Consider the following 23,149-nt stretch of genomic DNA (forward strand, 5'->3'; position numbering starts at 1 on the left):
TAAGCTCTGTGGGAGGAATCACAGGAGATGAGAGAAAAGCAGGGGGCACAACAAATGTCTTCATGAAATTGAGAGTTATGCTTGCCTTTGGGTTGTCGAGCTCCTCTTAAGTTAGGTCTTGGCTCTGGCACTTCGTAAGCTTAGCCTGCATTCATTTCCATCTGCGTTGTTGAGATGGGGCACAAGCAGGACCATGAAATTGTAGATCAATGAGTGCGCTTTTAGCTGTTCTTCATAGCAGCTAGGGGCTTGGTTGCCAGTTTTGCCAGAAGACGTCTCATGACCACTTTCCAGAGAGATGGAGAGTTCCACTTTTTAGTCCCCTGAAGTGTAGATTTCATGCTGAGCTGAAGATCTGAGCCCCGGGACATCGGCGCCTGTTGAGAGCTTTATCTTCTCTTCTTAAAACTTCTACTGAGCCTCCTTAGGATTTAGAGGCTTATATGGTGTTTTCTTAGCCAAAAGTCTTTGTAAAATTTGATTATCAGAAATAAAACAAGAGCAACCCCCACCTCCTGAAAACAGTGCTTAAGAAAACCTTAGTTTGGAAGGAGGAGCAGCCCACACAGTGCTGGCATTAACTGGAACTGGCAAGCCTGGGCCGAAGCAGGGGCTTATTTATTTGTGAGAGACATGGGAAAACTGTCATCAGAACTAAGCCCAGATATCCAGGGACCTGTGCGGAGACGATTCACACTGTCTCCTTTTCCAGTTTGCAGATGTCTTTGAGATGACAGTGTTGGGGGATGGGGAAGGCAGTGTGTGTAAAGACTCCTGTGATCCCCGCCCCTGCCACCTTGGCCAGTTGGAGTCACCGTCTCTAACCCTGTCTGCTCTTATCTAGGATTTCCTCGTGGGCTCTCGAAGACCTTTGAAAATAAACAAAAGAGAAAGTTTCCCAAGACCATCCTAGCAGTCTACTCTGACACTGTGGAGACAGTGGGCCATAGCTGTCCCTCTCTGTCTCCTTTCATGGTCTAGCATTCTGAGATTCTTTTCCTTATTAGTTCAGAAGTGAGATTCTGCACATGACTGTCAAGTTCTCTGGTCAGAGCGTTTGCTCTAGTCACAATTTTAGAGAACTATTGTTTGAATGGAAACAAACAAACAAACTCTTTTATTATTATCAGTAGCTTCTGAAAACTCATTTCAAATGTGTTCAAGTATAGGGGGTAGTTCCATGTTAAGAAAATTCCTGTGGACACTGGTTAACTTATAATAGCTATTTGGAAAAAATTGCTATTTATATCAGATAAAGGGGACTTTCTATAATACATAAAGAGTGCTTACATATCAGTAAGGATAGGCCAAATACTCATAGAAAAATGAACAAAAGATATCAAATAGTTCTCTAAGAAACACATTAATTAAATCTATCCTGCATTTATAAATAACCCCTCCACCTTATAATAATAAAGATGTATGTTAGGTATACATATTGTAATAATAAAGGTACATATTAAAACTATAAGAAAGTTTTCAAATCCCAGATTAGCAAACACCTAAATGTTTGATTATTTACTTCTTTGAAAAGGTGTGAAGATAATGGAACTCTCATAAATCATTACTGACCATATAAATTAGTACTTTGAGGGCACAGTTTGGTACTAGCTACTAAAATGGCAAGTTGTTTGACCTGGAATTCTCCTTCTTGAACTTTATCCTACAGAAATACCTACCTATGAGCGAATGGTTAAATGCACAAAGTTATTTGTTGTGGCACTGTTTGTAAGTTCAAAAGGTTGGAAATTATTTTTAATGCCCATCAATAGGGGACTAGTGTATTACATATATTAGTTATGCTAGTCTATGTAGCCAATATATCATGCTACATCACAAGGTATTATGCAGTAGTTTAAAAGGATGAGGCAGATATTTATGTACTGCTATGATATGCTATCCAAGATATATTGCTATGAAAAAAAATACAGTGTGCAGAAAAGTTTGTATTATGAGCTATCATCAGTGTAAATGAAGGAAATAATGTATTTATTTGTATGTGTATAAAATACCTTTGAGTCAGTTCAGTTCAGTTGTTCAGTCATGTCCAACTCTTTGCTACCCCATGAACCGTAGCACGTCAGGCCTCCCTGTCCATCACCAACTCCCAGAGTTGACCCAAACCCATGTCCATCAAGTCGGGGATGCTATCCAACCATCTCATCCTCTTGTTGTCCCCTTCTCCTCCTGCCTTCAATCTTTCCCAGCATCAGGGTCTTTTCAAATGAATCAGCTCTCCTCATCAGGTGGCCAAAGTATTGGAGTTTCAGCTTTAGCATCAGTCCTTCCAATAAACACCCAGGACTGATCTCCTTTAGGATGGACTGGTTGGATCTCCTTGCAGTCCAAGGGACTCTCAACTGTGGTTGAACTCTCAACCACAATTCAAAAGCATCAATTCTTCCTCACACAGCTTTCTTTATAGTCCAACTCTCACATTCATACATGACCACTGGAAAAAATCATAGCCTTGACTAGACGGACCTTTGTTGGCAAAATAATATCTCTGATTTTTAATATGCTATCTAGGTTGGTCATAACTTTCCTTCCAAGGAGCAAGCATCTTTTAGTTTCATGGCTGTAATCACCATCTGCAGTGATTTTGGAACCCAGAAAAATAAAGTCAGCCACTGTTTCCACTGTTTCCCCATCTATTTGCCATGAAGTGATGGGACAAGGTGCCGTGATCTTAGTTTTCTGCATGTTGAATTTTAAGCCAACTTTTTCACTCTCCTCTTTCACTTTCATCAGGCTCTTTAGTTCTTCTTCACTTTCTGCCATAAGGGTGGTGTCTGGTGTCCTCTGCATATCTGAGGTTATTGATATTTCTCCCGGCAATCTTGATTCCAGCTTGTGCTTCCTCCAGCCCAGTGTTTCTCATGATGTACTCTGCATATACATTGAATAAGCAGGGTGACAATATACAGCCTTGATGTACCCCTTTTCCTATTTGAAACCAGTCTGTTGTTCCGTGTCCAGTTCCAACTGTTGCTACCTGACCTGCATATAGGTTTCTCAAGAGGCAGATCAGGTGGTCTGGTATTCACCTCTCTTTCAGAATTTTCCACAGTTTTTTATGATCCACACAGTCAAAGGCTTTGGCATAGTCAAAAAAGCAGAAATAGATGTTTTTCTGGAACTCTCTTGCTTTTTCGATGATCCATCGGATGTTGGCAATTTGATCTCTGGTTCCTCTGCCTTTTCTAAAACCAGCTTGAACATCTGGAAGTTCACGGTTCACGTCTTGCTGAAGCCTGGCTTGGAGAATTTTAAGCATTATTTTACTAGCGTGTGAGATGAGTGCAGTTGTGCGATAGTTTGAGCATTCTTTGGCACTGCCTTTCTTAGGGGTTGGAATGAAAACTGACCTTTTCCAGTCCTGTGGCCACTGCTGAGTTCTCCACATTTGCTGGCATATTGTGTGTACCTTTGAATATACACACACAAAATGAAAGTAGCCTTTTCTTCCAGAAGGGGGGACCTGGGTGCTTGGAAGACAAAAATGGGAGTGAGAGGTATATTTTACTGTATGTTCTTTTGTACCTTTAGAATTTTGTACCACATATATGAATGTATTACCCATTAAAATCTAAGCCCTAATCAGATGTGAGAGTTGGACTATAAAGAAAGCTGAGTGCCAAAGAATTGATGCTTTTGAACTGTGGTGTTGGAGAAGACTCTTGAGAGTCCCTTGGGCTGCAAGGAGATCCCACCAGGCCATCCTAAAGGAGATCAGATCTGGGTGTTTATTGGAAGGACTGATGCTGAAGCTGAAACTCCAATACTTTGGCCACCTCATGCGAAGAGCTGACTCATTTGGAAAGACCCTGATGCTGGGAAAGATTGGGGGCAGGAGGGGAAGGGGACGACAGAGGATGACATGGTTGGATGGCATTACCGACTTGATGGACATGGGTTTGGGTCGACTCTGGGAGTTGGTGATGGACAGGGAGGCCTGACGTGCTGCGGTTCATGGGGTAGCAAATAGTTGGACACGACTGAGTGACTGAACTGAAATCAGAATTCTCAGATAAAGGTTTTTTTTCTTTCAATTTTCATTCATCTGAAAATGGAATTATTTTCCCTCAAGCCTGTGTGAGAGACTACTTCACAAAACCACAGCCGATCACTGTCTTCTCCTCTTTTCCTAATCTAGTGCCTGGCAGAGAGCAGGGGCTCAAAAATATTTGTTAGAAATATAAAGGAAAACAAAGGATACATGAGATTACTTCATATAGAGGCTTGCCACTCCCTTTGTGGATACATGGGGCTGATCATGTCCATGTGATTTCCTGGGGAATAATTTTACATTGAAATTGATTGCTTTCCTTTTTAAAGAAAAACTGAAGAAAAGAAATGGATGCAATTGAGAATGTGGTGTTAGAAACCTGTCACTGTTTTGACCACACAGTAACCACATGTCCTTGGTTACTGATTAAGTCTTTCTGAGAGGATGGAGAATGAGCAGAGAAATCTGTGTGCTTTGTCTTGACTGTGATATACTGGTAGTTTAATACCTGGCTTATTGTGTGAAAAAAACACACCCTGGTTTGTAGTGTTTGCCAATTTCCATGGTGTGAATTCTCTCATCATAGACACAATGTGATGTCTATGAATGTGAACTTGGGAGGATATGATGACAGTTGGCTCTCGTGACCCAGTAGAAGCCAAGTTCAGCACATCCCAGGTTATGACCAGGCAAGTTTCCTTTCCATAGTTAATGGCAGAGGCTTCAGAATGTAAGTGAACTCTTTGAAGGGTTGGGTTCTTAGAAATGTTTTGTAATTCTTCTAAGCTGGGTGGTTCTCAAAGAGTGATCCGTGCACATTCTTGGGCCATTCCCCCAAACCTATGGAATTAGAGCCTCTGGGGATGAGGCCCAGCAGTCTAGATTTTAAAGAGCCCTGCACGTGATGCTCGTGCATGCCAGAGTTTGAGGCCCACTGCTCTAAGTCTCTCTTTTCCCTGGAAAGAGCCAGGAGTATTTTTTTTTTTAAATGCAGGGCTATAGTAAGCATTAAACAGAATAATGATTATAAAGCATAGGCATGGTAATGAAGGTGATTTTTCTGTGACCCAACTGAGTTTGAAGTATGCCTATTCATTTTCTCATGTCTAAGGGCAAGAGGTAGTCCAAGAAGACCCAACTGTAGCTTTCTATACAGTTGGACCACATGTAATTATCTTTTTTTAAAAAATTGAAGTATAGTTGATTTATAATGTCGGGTTTCTGGTGTACAGCCAGATGATTAGTTTTAGACATATATATGTATATGTGTATGTATATATACATATATTCTATTTCTGATTATTTTCCATTATCGATTATTACAAGATATTGAGTAGAGTTCCCTACGCTATACAGTTGGACCTTTTTGCTTCTTTATAAGGAGTAGTGTGTATCTGTTAATTGCAGGCTTCTAATTAATCCCTCTGCCCTTTCTCCTTTGGTAACTGTAAATTTATTTCTAATGTCTGTGAGTCTGTTTCTGTTCTGTAATTAAGTTCATTTGTACCATTTTAAAAAGATTCTACGTATGAATGATATCATAGGATATTTGTCTTTCTCTGTGTGACTTACTTCACTTAGTATGGTAGGTCCATCCATGTTGCTACAACCATGTGTAATTCTCTTAGTTTTCATAGCATCATTTGGGAGAGGTGAATACCAGCATCATTTCCCTGTAGCATGCTTATGTAGAGCTTGATGCCTCAAACTAAGGCCATTGGAGGTGACTCTCCTTCAATACCCAGCTCCTTGGTAGGCCCCAGCCTTTTTTAACTGATTAAAGCAACTTACATGTGCCAGAAACTAGTCTCTATGACAAGAAGATGGGGAATGGGAGATGTAAACGAGGAATGGGAGATGTAAGGAACGTGTTTGGAGTTCTAGAACTTGAATCCCAGGAAAGGCTTGGAGCTGGGTAACAACATTTGTGATTTGGAGAATATTAGCTACATTTATTGAGTATGTTTTACTTATTAGGTGTTATAACATGACTTTTCACCATAGGCATTATCTGTCCATTTTACAGATGAGGAAACTGAGATGGAGAGTTCAAGTAAGGTGTTCAAGGTCACAATAGACATTTGGATCCTTGTTTGTAAGAAAGGAACAGAGTCAGTCTTTATCATTGTCTCTTTCCCTTTTGCCTGTTTTTTCCTGTTTTGCTTGTCAGTGATATGAATCTTGGTGAATAGAAGGACCACTCACCCCTGTTCCATGTTTTAAAAAATATTTTTGCCTTTGAGCATATTTCAGAAGCTCTCATACCAGAAAGATCAATGAGAGTCTTCCCTGGAGGCGCAAAGATGAACTTCCAAAGGAGTTGGTGCAGTGTGGAGGTGGGGGCACGGGGGTCCTGCTGTCCAGTCGGTGAATTCTGACTGTACCACTAATTAACTCTCTGATCTTAGGTCCATGATTTTTTCTTGCTTAGTGTCTTAGGTCAAATTCCTTAGAGGAAGAAACTCAGATGGAGATTTTTATACAAATGATTTATTAAGGAAGGATTCCCAAGAGAACTCTGAAATAGAATGAGGAAGCAGGGAAGGGAAGAGGAAGATACTGAGTGTAGAATCCTACTTAACTGGAATCTAGTCTGATCCCCTGGGGAGCTCTGACATGTAAATTGTACCAGAGACTTGGTCCCAAGGGGGTCACCTTTTGTACCCTTGTATCAGTCAGTTTTTGTCCTGGGGGCTTCCATGGAGCAGCCGCAGGTGTTTCTGTCATAAAAAGGCAGTTTTCAAGAGAAGAGGACAGCTCTGAGCATCAACAGCCATTATTCAGCTAAATGGGATCTGGATAGGGTAGCAATCTCTTCCTATGGTCACCCTTAGCTTTATCATTTTAAAATATAGATGCTAATGCCCACCCAAAGAGAGTATCATAAAGATTAAATGATATAATCCATTCAGAGGGTTAAGCAGAGTGCCAGGGACAAAGAACACACAAAATCAATGAAAATGTATTTTTTCTCTTCATTTTTAGTTTAAGGAGAGTGACTTCATTTCTTTGGTTGAGGTTGAAGGATATTTTCTCAAAGAGCCTTCAGGTTAGAAGAAGAAAATCTTGTAGATGGTTATTCACTTTTTTATTCAAAAATATTTCCTTTAGCACCTGCTGTGTGCAGTTGTAATAAGATATAAGATCTCTGCTCTATGGGGGTTATCGTTCTGCTGTTGTTTAGTTCAGTTCAGTTGCTCAGTCGTCTTTTTGACCCCATGGACCGTAGCACATCAGGCCTCCCTCTCCATCACCAACTCCCAGAGTCGACCCAAACCCATGTCCATTGAGTCGGTGATGCCATTCAGCAGTCTCATCCTCTGTCGTCCCCTTCTCCTCCTGCCCTCAATCTTTCCCAGCATCAGGGTCTTTTCAAATGAATCAGCTCTTCTCATCAGGTGGCCAAAGTATTGGAGTTTCAGCTTCAGCGTCAGTCCTTCCAGTGAACACCCAGGACTGATCTCCTTTAGGATGGACTGGTTGGATCTCCTTGCAGTCCAAGGGACTCTCAACTGTGGTTGAACTCTTAACCACAGTTCAAAAGCATCAATTCTTCCTCACTCAGCTTTCTTTATAGTCCAACTCTCACATTCATACATGACCACTGGAAAAAATCATAGCCTTGACTAGACGGACCTTTGTTGGCAAAATAATATCTCTGATTTTTAATATGCTATCTAGGTTGGTCATAACTTTCCTTCCAAGGAGCAAGCATCTTTTAGTTTCATGGCTGTAATCACCATCTGCAGTGATTTTGGAACCCAGAAAAATAAAGTCAGCCACTGTTTCCACTGTTTCCCCATCTATTTGCCATGAAGTGATGGGACAAGATACCATGATCTTAGTTTTCTGAATGTTGAATTTTAAGCCAACTTTTTCACTCTCCTCTTTCACTTTCATCAAGAGGCTTTTTAGTTCTTCTTCACTTTCTGCCATAAGGGTGGTGTCTTCTGCATATCTGAGGTTATTGATATTTCTCCCGGCAATCTTGATTCCAGCTTGTGCTTCCTCCAGCCCAGCATTTCTCATGATGTACTCTGCATATACGTTGAATAAGCAGGGTGACAATATACAGCCTTGATGTACCCCTTTTCCTATTTGAAACCAGTCTGTTGTTCCGTGTCCAGTTCCAACTGTTGCTTCCTGACCTGCATATAGGTTTCTCAAGAGGCAGGTCAGGTGGTCTGGTATTCACCTCTCTTTCAGAATTTTCCACAGTTTTTTATGATCCACACAGTCAAAGGCTTTGGCATAGTCAAAAAAGCAGAAATAGATGTTTTTCTGGAACTCTCTTGCTTTTTCGATGATCCATCGGATGTTGGCAATTTGATCTCTGGTTCCTCTGCCTTTTCTAAAACCAGCTTGAACATCTGGAAGTTCACGGTTCATGTCTTGCTGAAGCCTGGCTTGGAGTATTTTGAGCATTACTTTACTAGCGTGTGAGATGAGTGCAATTGTGCAGTAGTTTGAGCATTGTTTGGCATTGCCTTTCTTTGGGGTTGGAACGAAAGGTGACCTTTTCCAGTCCTGTGGAGGAGCAGACAATAAGCTAAGACGTGTATCTAGCATATATTAGCTTGTGATGAGTACAAACTGTATGTTGCAGGGTTGGAATCCAGAAGGACTGGAGAGCTGCATTAGACTGCGTGGTCTGACACTGACTTGAAGGGCAATAATGAGTTGCTTGTTCAGAGCAGTAGGAGAAGATTGTTTCAGACAGAGAGAACGGCTAATGTAAATGTGCTGAGGCAAGAAGAAAGCTGGGAAATTCAGCATGCCGACAAGAAGCTGGTCGTGGCGTGTAAAGCACCAAGGGCAATGATAGGAGAGGAGTCCAGAAATAAAGCTGGGAAGGTGGGTACAGGCTAGACTCTTCAAAGCCATGGTAAACTGTTCTAAGAAATTTAAATTTCATTATATGTCTCAAGAGAAGTCAGTGGTGAGTTTATACAGGGGTGTGAAATGAATTTATATATACTTAAAAAGATCATTCCAACTGCTTTTGAAGAATGGAGGGTAGAAGAACAAAAGTGGAAGTAGGTCATTTGAAAGATAATGTTGTCTTGGAACCAGGTGGTGGAAGAGAAGAACAGATATAAACACATTCAGAAAGAGATGTAATGGAGTCACGAAATGTTTTGGAGGCAAACTCAGCAGGCCATATTGAAAGATTGGATGCTGGCCATGAGAGAAAAGGAGAAATCAAGGATGGGTCCTGTATTTATGACTTGAGCCTCTGGGCAGATTGTTTAGCTATTTACTGAGACAGGAAAGACCAAGGGATTTTGTGTATCTCATAAAGAGGGAAGCAAATGAAAGACAAGGTATAAGGAGTGAAAAGAAAGAAAAGAAACATGCCACATGTACAAAATAAAATGTAGAAAATGTAAAATTTGAATACAATGGAGTAAATAAGAATTTAATTCTATTGGCTTGGAAATTGGATGCATAACAATATGAGATATATTGGAGTTTGAAAGGCCCATTGAAAGAAATTTGGTTTGGTGGTCAGCATTTCTCAGAGAATGGCAAATGTAAATTTATTCTTCTAATTCTTCTAAGAGGAAGTTGTGTCTGGGGGGTTTTAGGTTCTGGAATCTTGGAAAGGCTGAGAGCTTACTTACTTTAGAATTATAAGTGTTTTTTTTTCCCCCCTTCAAATCTAGTCATCAAAGCCATAAGTACTAGGAGTAAAGTTCTTTTCAAATGGGGATATTTTCTGAGTGATATACTTTGAAAGTCTCAATAGATGGGTAGAAAAAAAAAAAGCAAAATCTCAGCTTTTTCCATTGGCCCAACTTCTTTTGGGGGCCATAAGAGGCAGGACTAGCGTTTTGTTTCCATCATATTCAATAGTAAAAACTCATGAAGCAAATATAGCATTTCTTCTTCAAAGATTTAAAATTAAGAAAAATATTTTGGGGTTGGAAACTTGGGAGCAATGTGCTGAGCTGATCTGTCTGTCCAAGACCAAAAATTCCAGTGAGCTTAGAAGAAAACATAGCAGAAAGCCTCCTGTAGCTTTGTTCTTGGTTAACAGTTCTTCCTTCAAGGCAGACTTTATTCTTCCCAATTAAGCCTCCTCCTATTTTACATTTTTTAAAATGAATCTTAAAATTTAAGGAAGAAAGATAGTATAGAGGCGGTTAAGATGTTGAGTTGTTTTCATAGCCTTGCTGTTATGTTCCTGAAAGCAGCTCCCAGGGAGCCAAGGGAAGGAGGGGGGATTCTCAGAGCCATCTGAGATCATTTGGTGGTCATCCAGTTGAAATCAGGGCCTTCCAGTCAGGAATCTCTCTTTCTTTTACTTCTCTAGTGGCAAAAAGGACAAGATCTTGGTGCAGTCGAAGGGAGGTTATGGGTCCTAGTTGAGAGTTTTGATTGTGCTAACATTTCTAGCCACCTGTGAACTTATCTGGGTGAGTATTAGTTAGCAACTAATGGAATCAGCCAGTCTCTAGCATCAGGAAATCATGCCCAATTCCAATACAGTTGAGATGACTAGAGGGAAAAGCATACTTTCTTTCTTTAACAAATTAATTAATTAAGTTTAGAGTGTGCTGGGTCTTCATTGCTGCGTTTGGGCTTTCTCTTGTTGTGGTGAGTGGGGGCTTCTCTTGCTGTGGAACTCGGGCTCTAGGTTCTCTGACTTCAGAATTTGCAGCTCACAGGCTCTGGAGCTCAGGTTCAGTAGTTGTGGCCCATGGGCTTAGTTGTCCCACAACATGGGACCTTCCTGGACCAAGGATTGAACCCATGTCCCCTGCTTTGGTGGACAGATTCTTAACCACTGGACCACTGGGGAAGTCCAAGCATTATTTCTTGATATCTACTATGCTCCCTACACTGGACATGTTTTATATATATATATATATATATATATATATATATATATACACATACTGGATTTGTCCTTCACTTCAGCACCTGAATATTATAGTTTTCATTTCAGTTCCATGTGAGAGCAGTCCTGCCTAGTTGGATCTGAGGTATGGATACATCAGGCAGGAGAAGTTGGGTGGCATCTCTTTTTCTAGTTTACTATGTGTACTGACTGATTTCCATGAGATTCCAGAAATTTCCTATAGGAGGAAAATAACTTGAAATGGACTTGGCAAGGGAAGGGTTACAACAGAATCCAAGATTCAGGGAGGGACTCTGAGATCCCAGTGAGAATTCCTTTCAGTTATAGGAGACAGCATAGTGGTGCCTTGTCTACAATAAAGTCACACTGATGTTCATTCTGGGTTTAGTACCGAGGCTGGCACATGACATTCTGATAGCGGTATGAGCCCTTGGAAGAAAATGGGTGATGTTTCCAAACTAGAACTCTAGCTGACTGTCCAATAGAACTTTTTGTGATGATAAAAATGTTTTAGGTATGTTCTGTCCAGTAGTATTCTCTGGTCACATGGGGCTATTGAGCATTTGAAATGAGGCTAATGTGCTAAGAAACTGAAGTTTAGTTAAAGGGCCACATGTGTCTAGCGCTCAGAACAACTGACTTCTAGTATCTACAGTGTTATAGAATCCCTACAATTAAGCATAGCTTCGTAAAGCCTAGTTAGAGACATGGAAGGTGGGGGTGGGGACAAAGGATGGTGAGTATGGAGTGAGAGATAGCAGAGGATACAGTCCAAATCAGTTTAGAGCCTGATAAGAATCAGCTTATGTACTGAACTTCTTGTATAAGCAGGGGAGTTTTAGAGCTGGCCCAAATATTTGCATAAATGACCACATTTGGACCCACATGGCAGTGAGCTTTAGGTTATAGTCAGAAGGGACGCTTGAACTCTTTGCTCTGCAAGCTGTTCAGCACCTGTTGTAGTCCTTTGCACGTTGCATGTGTTCAGTACATATTTGTTTTGAACGAATAAAAGGATACATGGGATATAAACTCACCCGAGATCATTGTCTCAGTTAGCTATTGCCATAGTAATGCTGCATAACAAACTGCCTGCAAAACTCAGTGATTTAAAACAGGGTTCATTTATTCTTGCTCATAGGTCAGGAGATTAGCTGCAATGGCCAGTGTCATGTGAATTCATCTAGGGGCACAAGAAATCTCTCTTCATGGCGATGGCAACAGCACATGACTTCTTTAGGTGAGTGTTCAGAACTATCATGTAGTCACTTCCATCCACATTCCCCTGGCCAAAGCATGTCTCCTCACTAAGCCCAAAATTAAAGGCTGGGGAGAACCATGAAGTTACATAGCAAAAAGCATGGTACAGGGAGGGGTAAAACATTGAGACTCCAAATCTGATCTGCCATAATCATGTGAGGAGCAAGGGAGTCCATACACAGTTTGTGCAGTTCCATAGTCTACATTTCTTTCTCTGCTCTAAACGCTTCATGTACAATCAAAGACAGTTCCACCGTCCGTGTGACTCCTAATCTCCAGGGTGGATATTATATTTCCATCCTTTAAAAATCTGATAGTCTGCTTTTAAAAATTTTGTTATTTATCTCATTGAATGATTGTCATTTTTGTGGTACTGGACTGAAAATCAATCCACATGATTTGGCTCTGTCATAGAGTTGGAGGTGTAGTCTCATGGAGGTTCAAAGAATCTGTTAGTCTGCACATATTTTTGCTTTAATCATGGACTGTCTCAGTTTCTGAGGGCCCAGAATGCTGCTGCCAATGGCTGAGGCACAGGAGGGTGGAATTTTCAGTCCCGGTACTCTGGGTTTGGTTTTCAACTCTGACTGAGGTTCTGTGCTGCTGTTAGAATCTACCATTGCCTTTTAAAAATTTCATTTACTTAAAAAACACAGGCAGCAAAATTCTGTCTTTCTGGTGTATAATTCTATGAATTTGACAAATGTACACAGTCATGTACCTTACCTGGTGGCTTCCCTGGTGGCTTTAGTTGGTAAAGAATCCACCTGCAATGCAGGAGATCTGAGTTTGATTCCTGGGTTGGGAAGATCCCCTGGAGGAGGACGTGGCAACCCACTCCTGTGTTCTTGCGTGGAGAATCGCCATGGACAGAGGAACCTGGTGGGCTGCAGTCCGTGGGGCCGCAAAGAGTTGGACACAACTGAGCAATTAAGCACAGCACAGCAGAGTACACAGTCATGTAACTACCAATGCAATCAAAATATTTCCATCAGCAGTAAAATTTCCTTGTGCTGCCCCACACACCCAGTCTTTTCTAGAATGTCATGTAAATGGTATCATATCTTGTGGCCTTTTGAGTCTGGCTTCTTTTACTTAGCATGATGCATTTAAGTCTCACCTACATTGTTATGCATATCCTAGTTCCTTCCTTTCTGTTTCTGAGTAGGATTCCATTGTGTGAATGTCTGGCACTTTGTTTATTCATTTTGTGGTGAGGGGCATTTGACAATTTGTTTCTGGCTTTTGATAGTTATGAAAAAGCTGTTATAAATATTGGCATATAGGTTCTGGTGTGACTGTAAGTATTCATTTCTCTCGGATAAATACTTAGGGAGTAGAATTGCTGGATTGTATGTTAAGAGTATGTTTTAGTATTCTAACTCCTCATTGGAATATTGAAGCCCAAACCAACCTTATGAAATAGCCAAATGGTTTTCCAAAGTGGCTGCACCATCTTAGTTCCTAGCAACAGTATATAAGAGTTCCTACTGTGACTTTTTAATTTCTCTATTTTCTCTTTGCCACTTATTCCTTGTATGAATGTGTAAGCTCAGACCCCGTCTCTTTCCTTAAATTGAGTTTTTCACCTTCCCTAGATTTTAAAAGAGACAGTTGCCTAGATCAGACTGGTTTTGGAATAAAGTACATAACTGTTCACCACATGGTACAATAGGTGAGAATATTAGAGTTCAAGGGCATGAAACTAGAATATAATTTGCTGTTAGTGCCCTGAGCATCCAAGGGTCACTTTCTTCTTGACCCTTGATGACTTCAGTACAAAATTAAGGTGCTGATCTAGAAAATATGTATAGTTTCTATAAAGCCAAGTCAGTGATTTCTGGTTTCTTAACCTTAGCTGCTTATACAATTTAGAGCCATAAACCTACCATCATATTTGATATTTATCAAGCTGAATTCCTGACTTTGGCCTTTACCATTTCAACATATGCTGGCCTACCTTTCAGCTACCAGCACTGCCTTTATTTCATTTGAGAACATGCTCCTGCCATCGAAGGCCACTCTGTTCATTCACGTGGCAGGTTGGAGTACCGTGGAATGAACACCACCAGGAGTAGTTGTCAGTCACTGAGGGACAGAAGAAATAAATGCATCTGTATAAACGCCCCATTTCCCTTACCCTCTCATATGGGATAACTCCGTGGTCTGTATCCAGGCTCCAGGGCTTCCCTAGCAGGCTTAAGTTCCAGATGCCCACAGTAGAAATTTGCTTAGAACACAGACTTTACTGGCTGCCTTCCTCCCCTGTTTGGCTTCCCCATGCTCTTGTTGGTGCACCTCTGCTTTCTGAATCAACCACTTGAACTCAGTCCTTAACTTTATGTCTGTTTTGGGGGAAAGCCACAACAAGACTGGCCTGTTCCCGATTCCTCTCCTCAACTCCCTTTTTTTGGCTGCCTGTGTTCCTGACCTCCACGTGTTCTATTCTCCATTAACTAAGTTTATGCAAATGTCTATCTAGTTCTCCAGGTCCTGACATATTCTAAGTATCTCTGCTGTCCTACAGCCCATGAACACGATGTGGCATTTGCCGTGGTGGAAAGGTTATGGCTGCAGGTGACACATCCGTGTGAAGTTGGATGAGTGACTTAAACTGCTTCAAATATTAGTTATGATGCCTGTAAAATGAGGTTACTGGATCATATCATGAAGATGATTTAGAACCTAAGTGTTCCTTTGAGTAATTAGTGGATGACATAGGTCAGCAGCATAAGTTAGTTCTCTTGTTTCTCATTGTCTAATCACTTAGAGATCAAGTCTCATTTCTTTCATGGCTGACCACTTTTCAAGAGCACACATCAAGGATTCTGATTTTTATCTATGGCATTTGGTTTTTCATTGATCTGGTGACATTATATATTTGTGCCATAGTTCTTGTCTTAGTAGATTATTTCAGTAAGAGAAATAAGTTCTTTCAGTATTTCAAATTAGGAATTTAAGCAAAAATTACAGTTTCATAAGTGAATACTGAGGTTGAGTGAAAGGAAGGTGTGATACAGAAACAATTGCCTTATCTTTGCTTTGAAGCCCAAGCATAATGAAAAAGAGAAGACTCAGAGCAAAACAGAATCTTAGAAACAACATGAAGAATCACCTGGTATTAATAATAATAATAGCTAATGTTTGCTGAATACTGGGAGTGTGTGCCTTGTAGTGTTCCAATTGTTTCTTAGATGCTCCCTCCACAGCAACCTTCTGAGGTCATTATTATTATAATCATGACCATTTTACAGATTGGAAAGTAAGGCCAGAGAAGTTAATTAACTTTCTCAAGTTCACATTGCCAGTAAGGAGTCAGGAGTCAGTCTCAGGAAGAGAAAGACCATGGTCCGTACTTGTAACTTCTGTGCCATGCTGACTCTCACCCCTGCAGCCTGACTAACCCTGTCATGGAGAATCAGTGGTTTTCAACACATTTTGTTTCATGTTGAATTAGCTAAGTTTTTTATTTTGAGTGTAAATCAGCTTTCAAGTCTCTTAAACTTTTTGATCCTAGTTCTGACTTTCAGAAAAGATTATTTCTACCTTGAAGGACTTTTGTGGCTTAATCCAACACCCTTTGGTTTTCTTTCCTGCAGTAAAAATAGGCCCTAAGAATTTCTGTTGCAGATCACTTGTGTAGTGTGTGTATTAAATAATCATAGGAAGGCTGTTGCACATCCCTGCTTGTCATTACTGAAGCTAGTTCTTCACCTAGGCATCAGTTTGCATTAGCTTTCTATCATGCCTAACTTTAGACTTGTTTTCAAGGAAGAAAAGTTCAAAAGGTCCAAATGGAAGCAGAAGTCCAATATTCTGCAGGGAGAAATGAAGAACTCCAAAAACAATAAGTATGTGGGTAAACATACAATTTATTTTTTCTATTTTTTAAAATGATAATTGACCATAAAAATACAATTTTCTATTTCAAGCAAAATAAGCAATATATTTTGGGGCTTACAACATATATAATAACAATAACATGGAGATGGGTTTACAATAGCCAAGACATGGAAGCCACTTAAATGTCCATCACCAGAGGAATGGATAAAGGTGTGGTACATATATACGGTGGAATACTACTCAGCCATTAAAAGAATGACATAATGCCATTTGCAGCAACATGAATGGACCTAGAGATTGTCATGCTGAGTGAAGTAAGTCAGAACAGGAGAAACATCATATGACATTCCTTATATATAGAATCTAAAAAGAAATGATACAAATAAACTTAGACAAAACAAAACATACTCACAGATTTAGAGAACAAGCTGTGGTTGCCAGGGGGAGGAATGGGGGAAGAGAGTTAAGGACTTTGGTACTGACATGTTCACATTGCCATATTTAAAATGTGACATGATCTACTATTGTTGTATTAGTCCCTCAGTCATGTCCACTCTTTGTGACCCCATGGACTGTAGCCCCCCAGGCTCCTCTGTCTGTGGAATTCTCCAGGCAAGAATACTGGAGTGGGGTTGCCATTCCCTTCTCCAGGAGATCTTCCCCACCCAGGGTTTGAACCTGCATCTCTTGTGTCTACTGCATTTGGCAGGCAGGCTCTTTACCAGCTGAGCCACCATTAATTCATGGTAATTGTGTTGAGAATGCATATTATGATCTTTAGAATAACCACTAATAAAAATAACCAAAGAGGCATAGTTTAAAAGATATTAGAGTAGATAAAAATAATACTGAAAGATAATTGATCAGTTCAAATGAAGACAGGAAAGTAGAATCAAAGGAACAGCAACAAAAAAGTGAAACAAGCAGAATACATAGTGAGAGTGTAGAGTTTAACTCCAGCCATGTCAATAATTGCATTAAATGTTAGTGGACTGTGAACTCAGATTAAGAGGCAGAGATTGTCCAACTGGGTGAAAAATAAAATTCGCCTATGTTTTACTTAGATGAAGGATACATTTTCAATATAAAGACAGAAAGTTTAAAAGTAGTAGATTGTTGTTATTCAGTGGCTCAGTCTCGTACAACTCTTTGTGACCTCATGGACGCCAGGCTTCCCTGTCCTTCACCATCTCCCAGAGCTTGCTCAGACTCATGTTCTTTGAGTTAGTGATGCCATCCGACCATCTTGTCCTCTGTCGTCCCCTTCTCCTCCTGCCTTCAATCTTTCCCAGCATCACGGTCTTTTCCAATGAACTGGCTCTTCGTGTCAGGTGGCCAAAGTATTGGAGCTTCAGCTTTAGCATCAGTCCTTCCAATGAATATTCACGGTTGATTTCCTTTAGGATTGACTTGTTTGATCTCCTTGCAGTTATGTAATAAGAACAAGGGACCCTCAAGAGTTTTCTTTAACACCACAGTTCAAAAGCATCAATTCTTTGGCACTCAGCCTTCTTTATGGTCCAATTCTCACATTCCTACATAACTACTGGGAAAACCATTGTTTTGACTCTATGGAAAAGCAACTGATGGGAGAAGACATATCAGGGACTGAACCATATAAATTGAGGAACTCTGCATTATGTGAAACAGGAACCATAGGGAATCTACATAGATGTCCAAAACCTTAACAGAGAAGGAGGCAATACAAGAAGAATGACTTCTTGGTGCAAGGAAGTGCCAACTGATGATGGATGCTAAAAACATTTTCTTAGAGATCTGACAAGTTGAGCAAACAAAGAATGTTTTTTCTTTTCTGCTTTGTAGAAATTGATGATATAAAGCCACATTTAGTGGTGCAAAAATTGTGATTTCTCTGCCACCTCCTCCAGGATAGCTCTTCAGTATCACCCAGTATCTGGGCTGTGGTCACCTGATTTGGGTACCCACTTCCTTTACCGGTTGGAGTTTGGTGATGGATTTAGCTGGGTGCCATCTTTTTTCCTAGTTCAGTATGTCTTCTTTTCCTGTTGGCCCCTTGGCAGTGACTGTTGCCAAGCAAAAAATGACAGAATGTAAGAAAGAGAAATGAAGTGCCGGCATGTTTATTGCCTCAGTTTTGATGGTGGGCCGAAGGGTGTAAAAATGAAAGAGATGCTGCTGTGGTTTTGTTTCCTCTCCATTGCTGTGAGGCTGTTATTTGACAAAAAGTAAGCTTTCTAAGTGATGAGTTCCTTCCTACTCATGCACCAATGTGCAGTACATGTCTGGCTCTCTGTGCAAGAAAAAAGCATGGAACATTCCCTCTCTCTTTGTGACCTCCTGCTAAGACTCTTGCTTAACATCCTTCCAAAAGGTCCTTTAGCTGGGTAATCTCAGAGATATAATTTCATTGACAGAATTCATGGTTTCAGTCCTTTGTGTGAAATAAATTTCAGATAAACTGGAGTTTGTCTAAAATTTTGGTACAAAGTTAGACTTGGCTAGGGAGAAACTGTCTGGGGTGGGTGGTTGTTTTTCTGGGGGTGACTTTAATTAACCTGTCTACTGTATGCCTGCACACTGGCAAGGCCCTTGAAGGTGGCATTTTCCTCCTGCTGTTCAAAGGGAATGAAAGTGACAGTTGAGTTTTTTCTCAGCATTGTTAATTTGGTTGATATTGGGGCCTTTCCAAAGAAACCACTAAAGCTATCATAGAAGACGAAGGGCAACACATTTGCGAAGCATTCTGGAACATTTGGCTCTTGTGGCGGCCTGCAAAAAAAAAAAAGAAAGGAAAAAGAAAAGGATGAATTCATTATCTCCAAATAGTGGAAAATATTATAAATGGCAGTAAATGAAGTAAATGGGAGTTTCCACTGTAATGTACAATTCTTTAAGCCAGCCACCCAGAAAGAACACAGTTTGGTTTGCTGGGTGGGGAGTCCGAGTTAAAAAGCAGGAGACTGTTCTTGGGCTCCAAGTGCCATTTGGGAGTAAGGCCTCTCCCCTGCTGCTGTGGATCTTCTGCTTGTGGATCTTCTGGTTTATTGCTTCTGGACTGTGTGGGTCTTGCAGCCTGCTGAATCGAACCCAAGTGAAGCTCTCACCTCTTCAACTTAGAGCTGACCTTAGGGTGTTGCTTTCCTGCCTGACTCAGTCGCCAGAGGAAAAGCAAATAAGACACTAACTTCTTTTTGTGCATGAGGCAATGGTCTCTCTGCTTTTGGATGGCTCTCCCGCTCCGGCTGCCTTTGCTGGCCCATGGAACAAAAGCCGTGGCTGTGTCTCCTTGTCAGCAAGAGGCATTGCGGAGCGTGTCTGCTCAGGCCTGGGCAATGATGCTCCTCTGTGGAACCCCCTCCTATCCTGGGAGCTGAGCCTGTGGGTTGACAGCTTTCCCACAGAGAAGTGGGAGGACACTTCCATCCCTGCGACCAACACTACCTCCCTCTCCTGCTGCCAGGATCTATGAAGGGAACCCCCTCCTTCACCTAGATGAGTGAGTTACACCGGACCCGCGTGGAGACGAGGTCCATCTGATGGTGTCTCTTCTGTTCTGGCTGATAAAGCAAGTCACCCACAGCATAACCTCTTCTCAATCTTCTCTTAACTAATTTTCGTGATTTGGAGGAAATATAGACTCTTGTTACCTGATACTTGCTATGGAATCCAGAAAATGAAATGACTGTGTCTCTATAAATTCTAAAATAAACTCATCTCTAGGGTCTTATTTTCTACTTTTTATCCTGACTACAAACTATCTTGTACTAAGCAAAAAAAATCTCTGAAGTTTGGTCTATGAAAATTTGCTGGCCTGTGGAAATTGAGGGGTACTGGTGCCAAATTCAATTCTGCAAGTATTGTTGAGAACTCACTGTTTGTGAATCCAAAAGAAATATGAGTCATAGCTTCAGATGTTAATACGCATAAAATCTACATGAAAAGACAGAAAAGCATATATGGTACACCTGATCTGCATTACCTCCCATTTGCTCTGTGTGCGTGCATCAGTTCATACACACATACCCACACACGCACACAAATACACACATGTGCATGCATTCACACAGTACTTATATACATGTACTTACATATATACCCACCACATACATGCAGACACAGAGTATAAACGCTATCATAGATACACACATATACACACACACATACACTTATATTTTCCTAGCACTGTGCGTAGTCACTCAATCATGTCCAGCTCTTTGTGACCCAGGACTGTAGCCTACCAGGCTTCTCTGTCCGTGGGATTTTTCAGGCAGGAGTACTGGAGTAGTTGCTGTTCCCTTCTCCAGGGGAATCTTCCCGACCCAGGGATTGAATCCGTGTCCCCCGTGTCTCCTGTGTTACAGGCAGACTCTGCTGTCTAAACCACCAGGAAAGCCCCAGATTGTAACCCGGTGTTAGTCGCTCAGTTGTGGCCGACTCTCTGCAACCCCAGGGACCGTGGCCCTCCAGACTCCTCTGTCCACGGAATTCTCAAGGCAAGAAGCTGAAGTAGGTAGTCATCTCCTTCTCCAGGAGATCTTCCCAAGCCAGGGATGGAACCCAGGTCTCCTGCTTTGCAGGCAGTTTCTTTACTGTCTGAGCCAGCAGGGAAGGCCTGTGTACACCTACATACAACAAATACACTCTCTCACACACATTCTCATGTGTACTTACCCCCTCACTTACATATATACATGCACACATACGTATTTTCACATGCATATACCCACTCCCACACATATACACATATTCATGCACATATACACATGTACATATGCACTCACACACAGTCACAATCACACAGATGCATGTTCACACATTCATATACACACAAACACACTCACTTGTAAATTGTGGTCAATTAATTAGTTAGAACCTTAAGCCTATATTAACTGTCATGTGTCCTCATTTTAAAAAGTAATTTTGATGTAGATACTACTAGCATTAAAAGGCTGTTGACTTTTGAAAAAATATGTATATACATATATAATCATATTAAGGGACTTTGTGTTCTTACTTTGCCAAGGGATATTTTTTTTTTCTAAGAAATATGAAGACTACCCAAAAGTACAATGAATAATAACACAATGAATATATCCACCAGTCGGAACTGAGGATTGGAGATGCCTTCCTCTCTTTGCAGCATCCTAATCTGAATGAAAGAAATAAAGCACACAGTAAAAGCTGGTGTTTTCTTTGTCCTCCACCTGTAGTTTGTTCCTGTGTCCCACAACCAGAAGAAAATGTAGACTGAACACATATATTTTCTGCTCCATTTTAATACACTTACATATACATGTATGTTTCAGTGAATAATATATAATACTCATTTTTGTGTTTGGAAATAGGGCATAAATGTCAAAGTGTGTATCATGTGAAACTTGCTTTTTTCTACTCAGCATTTTGTATGGAGCTCTAGTTAAATGGCTGAATAGGGAGAACTACATTTTAACAGCTACATAGTATTCTAGTGTATAAATATACCAAATGTGAGTTATTTGTTCTCCTATTGAAGTAATTTAGATTTCCAACCTATTTAAAAGAGGCCTTGCAATGGAAATAATCAGAAATGTCTGTATAGAAACCTGTGCAAAAATCTCTCTAGAATATTTTCTATGTATTCTCTAGAATATATAGAATTTTTTAATCACACTACATAGGTTTTCAGTTTTATTAGATACTGCCAAGTTGTTTTTCTTCAAAATGATTTGAGCAATTTAAACTCTCACAAGGAGTGTATGATAAGTTCTATTTTTCACCCTCTTTGCCATCTTTTTTATAGTTGCACATGTTTAAACACTAGCCTATATGGGTATGTGAGGTGGTATTGTATTGTTGTTCAGGTTTCAGGTTCTAAGCAGTTTTTTTAAAAAATGGAAATAAATGCTTCTGTTCAGTATCTTTTCTGACTATATTGAGGTTTTTTTGTTATTCATTTGCATTTTAAATTAATGTTAGTTAACTGACTTTTCATAATTGAATTATTGTGTGATTCCCATAGATCATTTTTTATCTATTATTTATTTAATGTATTGCCAAATTGCATGTATTAATATTTAATTTATGGATTTTGTGTCAATATTTATAAATAAATTTGTAGTACAATTTTTTTCTTAGGCTATTTTTCTGACTTTGGTATCAGTTTTATGTTCTCTTCATTAAAAAATTAGGAAATATACTTTCTTTACATTCTAGAACATACTACATGGCATAGGAAAAAATCTTTTTTTTTTTAAACATTTTTTGAAAAAAATTCACCCTTGAAACCAGTCAATCCTGGTGCTTTTTGGGATTTTAGGATAGGGTAGGTTGGGTGGGGCTTATGGAAGATATGGAGGTAAATTTATAAATATTTAAAATTTTTAATTTAAAAATGTTTAAAATTTTTTCCTTGGCTATTCACATTGGACTTTAACATCTCAAACTGTTTCAGCTTTGATACTTTTTTCCTAGAAAGTCGGCTAGTTTTCCCAGGTTTCAAGCTAATTCACTCATAATGAAAATCAGATATCTTAGTGATTTTCTAGAATATATAAAGAATATTACAACTCAACAATAAAAGACAATTAAAGAGTGAGCAAAGGATCAGAATAAACCTTTTTTCCAAAGAAGATATATAAATGTCCAACAAACATGTAGAAAAATACTTAAAATTATTAGTTCAGTTCAGTCGCTCAAGCATGTCTGACTCTTTGCGACCCCACGAACTGCAGCATGCCAGGCTTCCCTGTCCATCACCAACCCCCAGAGCTTGCTCAAATTCATGTCCTTTGAGTCAGTGATGCCATCCAACCATCTTATCCTCTGTCTGGAAATGCAAATCAAAACCACAAAGAGATATGACTTCAGACCCACCTGAATGGCTATAATAAAAAAGATAATAATAACTGTTGGTTAAGATATGGAACAGAACCGTCATACATTGCTAGCAGGAAGGTAAAATGGTGCAGCTGTTTTGGGAAATAGTATGACAGTTCCTTAAAAAGTTAAAGTTGAATTACGATATGACTCAGCAATTTTACTTCTAGGTTTATACCCAAGAGAACTGAAAACATGAGTGAGTGAGTGAGTGAAATCTGCTCAGTTGTGTCTGACTCTTTGTGACCCTATGAACTAAACAGTCCATGGAATTCTCCAGGTCAGAATACTGGGGTGGGTAACCTTTGTCCAAACAAAAACTTGTACACAAATGT

The 23,149-nt window shown here is 40.1% G+C and overlaps 1 protein-coding gene across 1 annotated transcript in view; it reads left to right on the plus strand.

Annotated features, from left to right (window-relative positions):
• The window catches only part of LOC133044555 (uncharacterized), a 402,843-nt gene that overhangs the window by 159,749 nt on the left and 219,945 nt on the right, over nt 1–23,149 (plus strand). Inside the window, exon 8 of the mRNA XM_061125948.1 lies at nt 12,016–12,114. Within this exon, the coding sequence (XP_060981931.1) occupies nt 12,016–12,114 (99 nt within the window). The remainder of the gene's footprint in view (nt 1–12,015; nt 12,115–23,149) is intronic.

Source organism: Dama dama, chromosome 23, assembly GCF_033118175.1.
Source record: "Dama dama isolate Ldn47 chromosome 23, ASM3311817v1, whole genome shotgun sequence".
NCBI classification, from domain to species: Eukaryota; Metazoa; Chordata; class Mammalia; order Artiodactyla; family Cervidae; genus Dama; species Dama dama.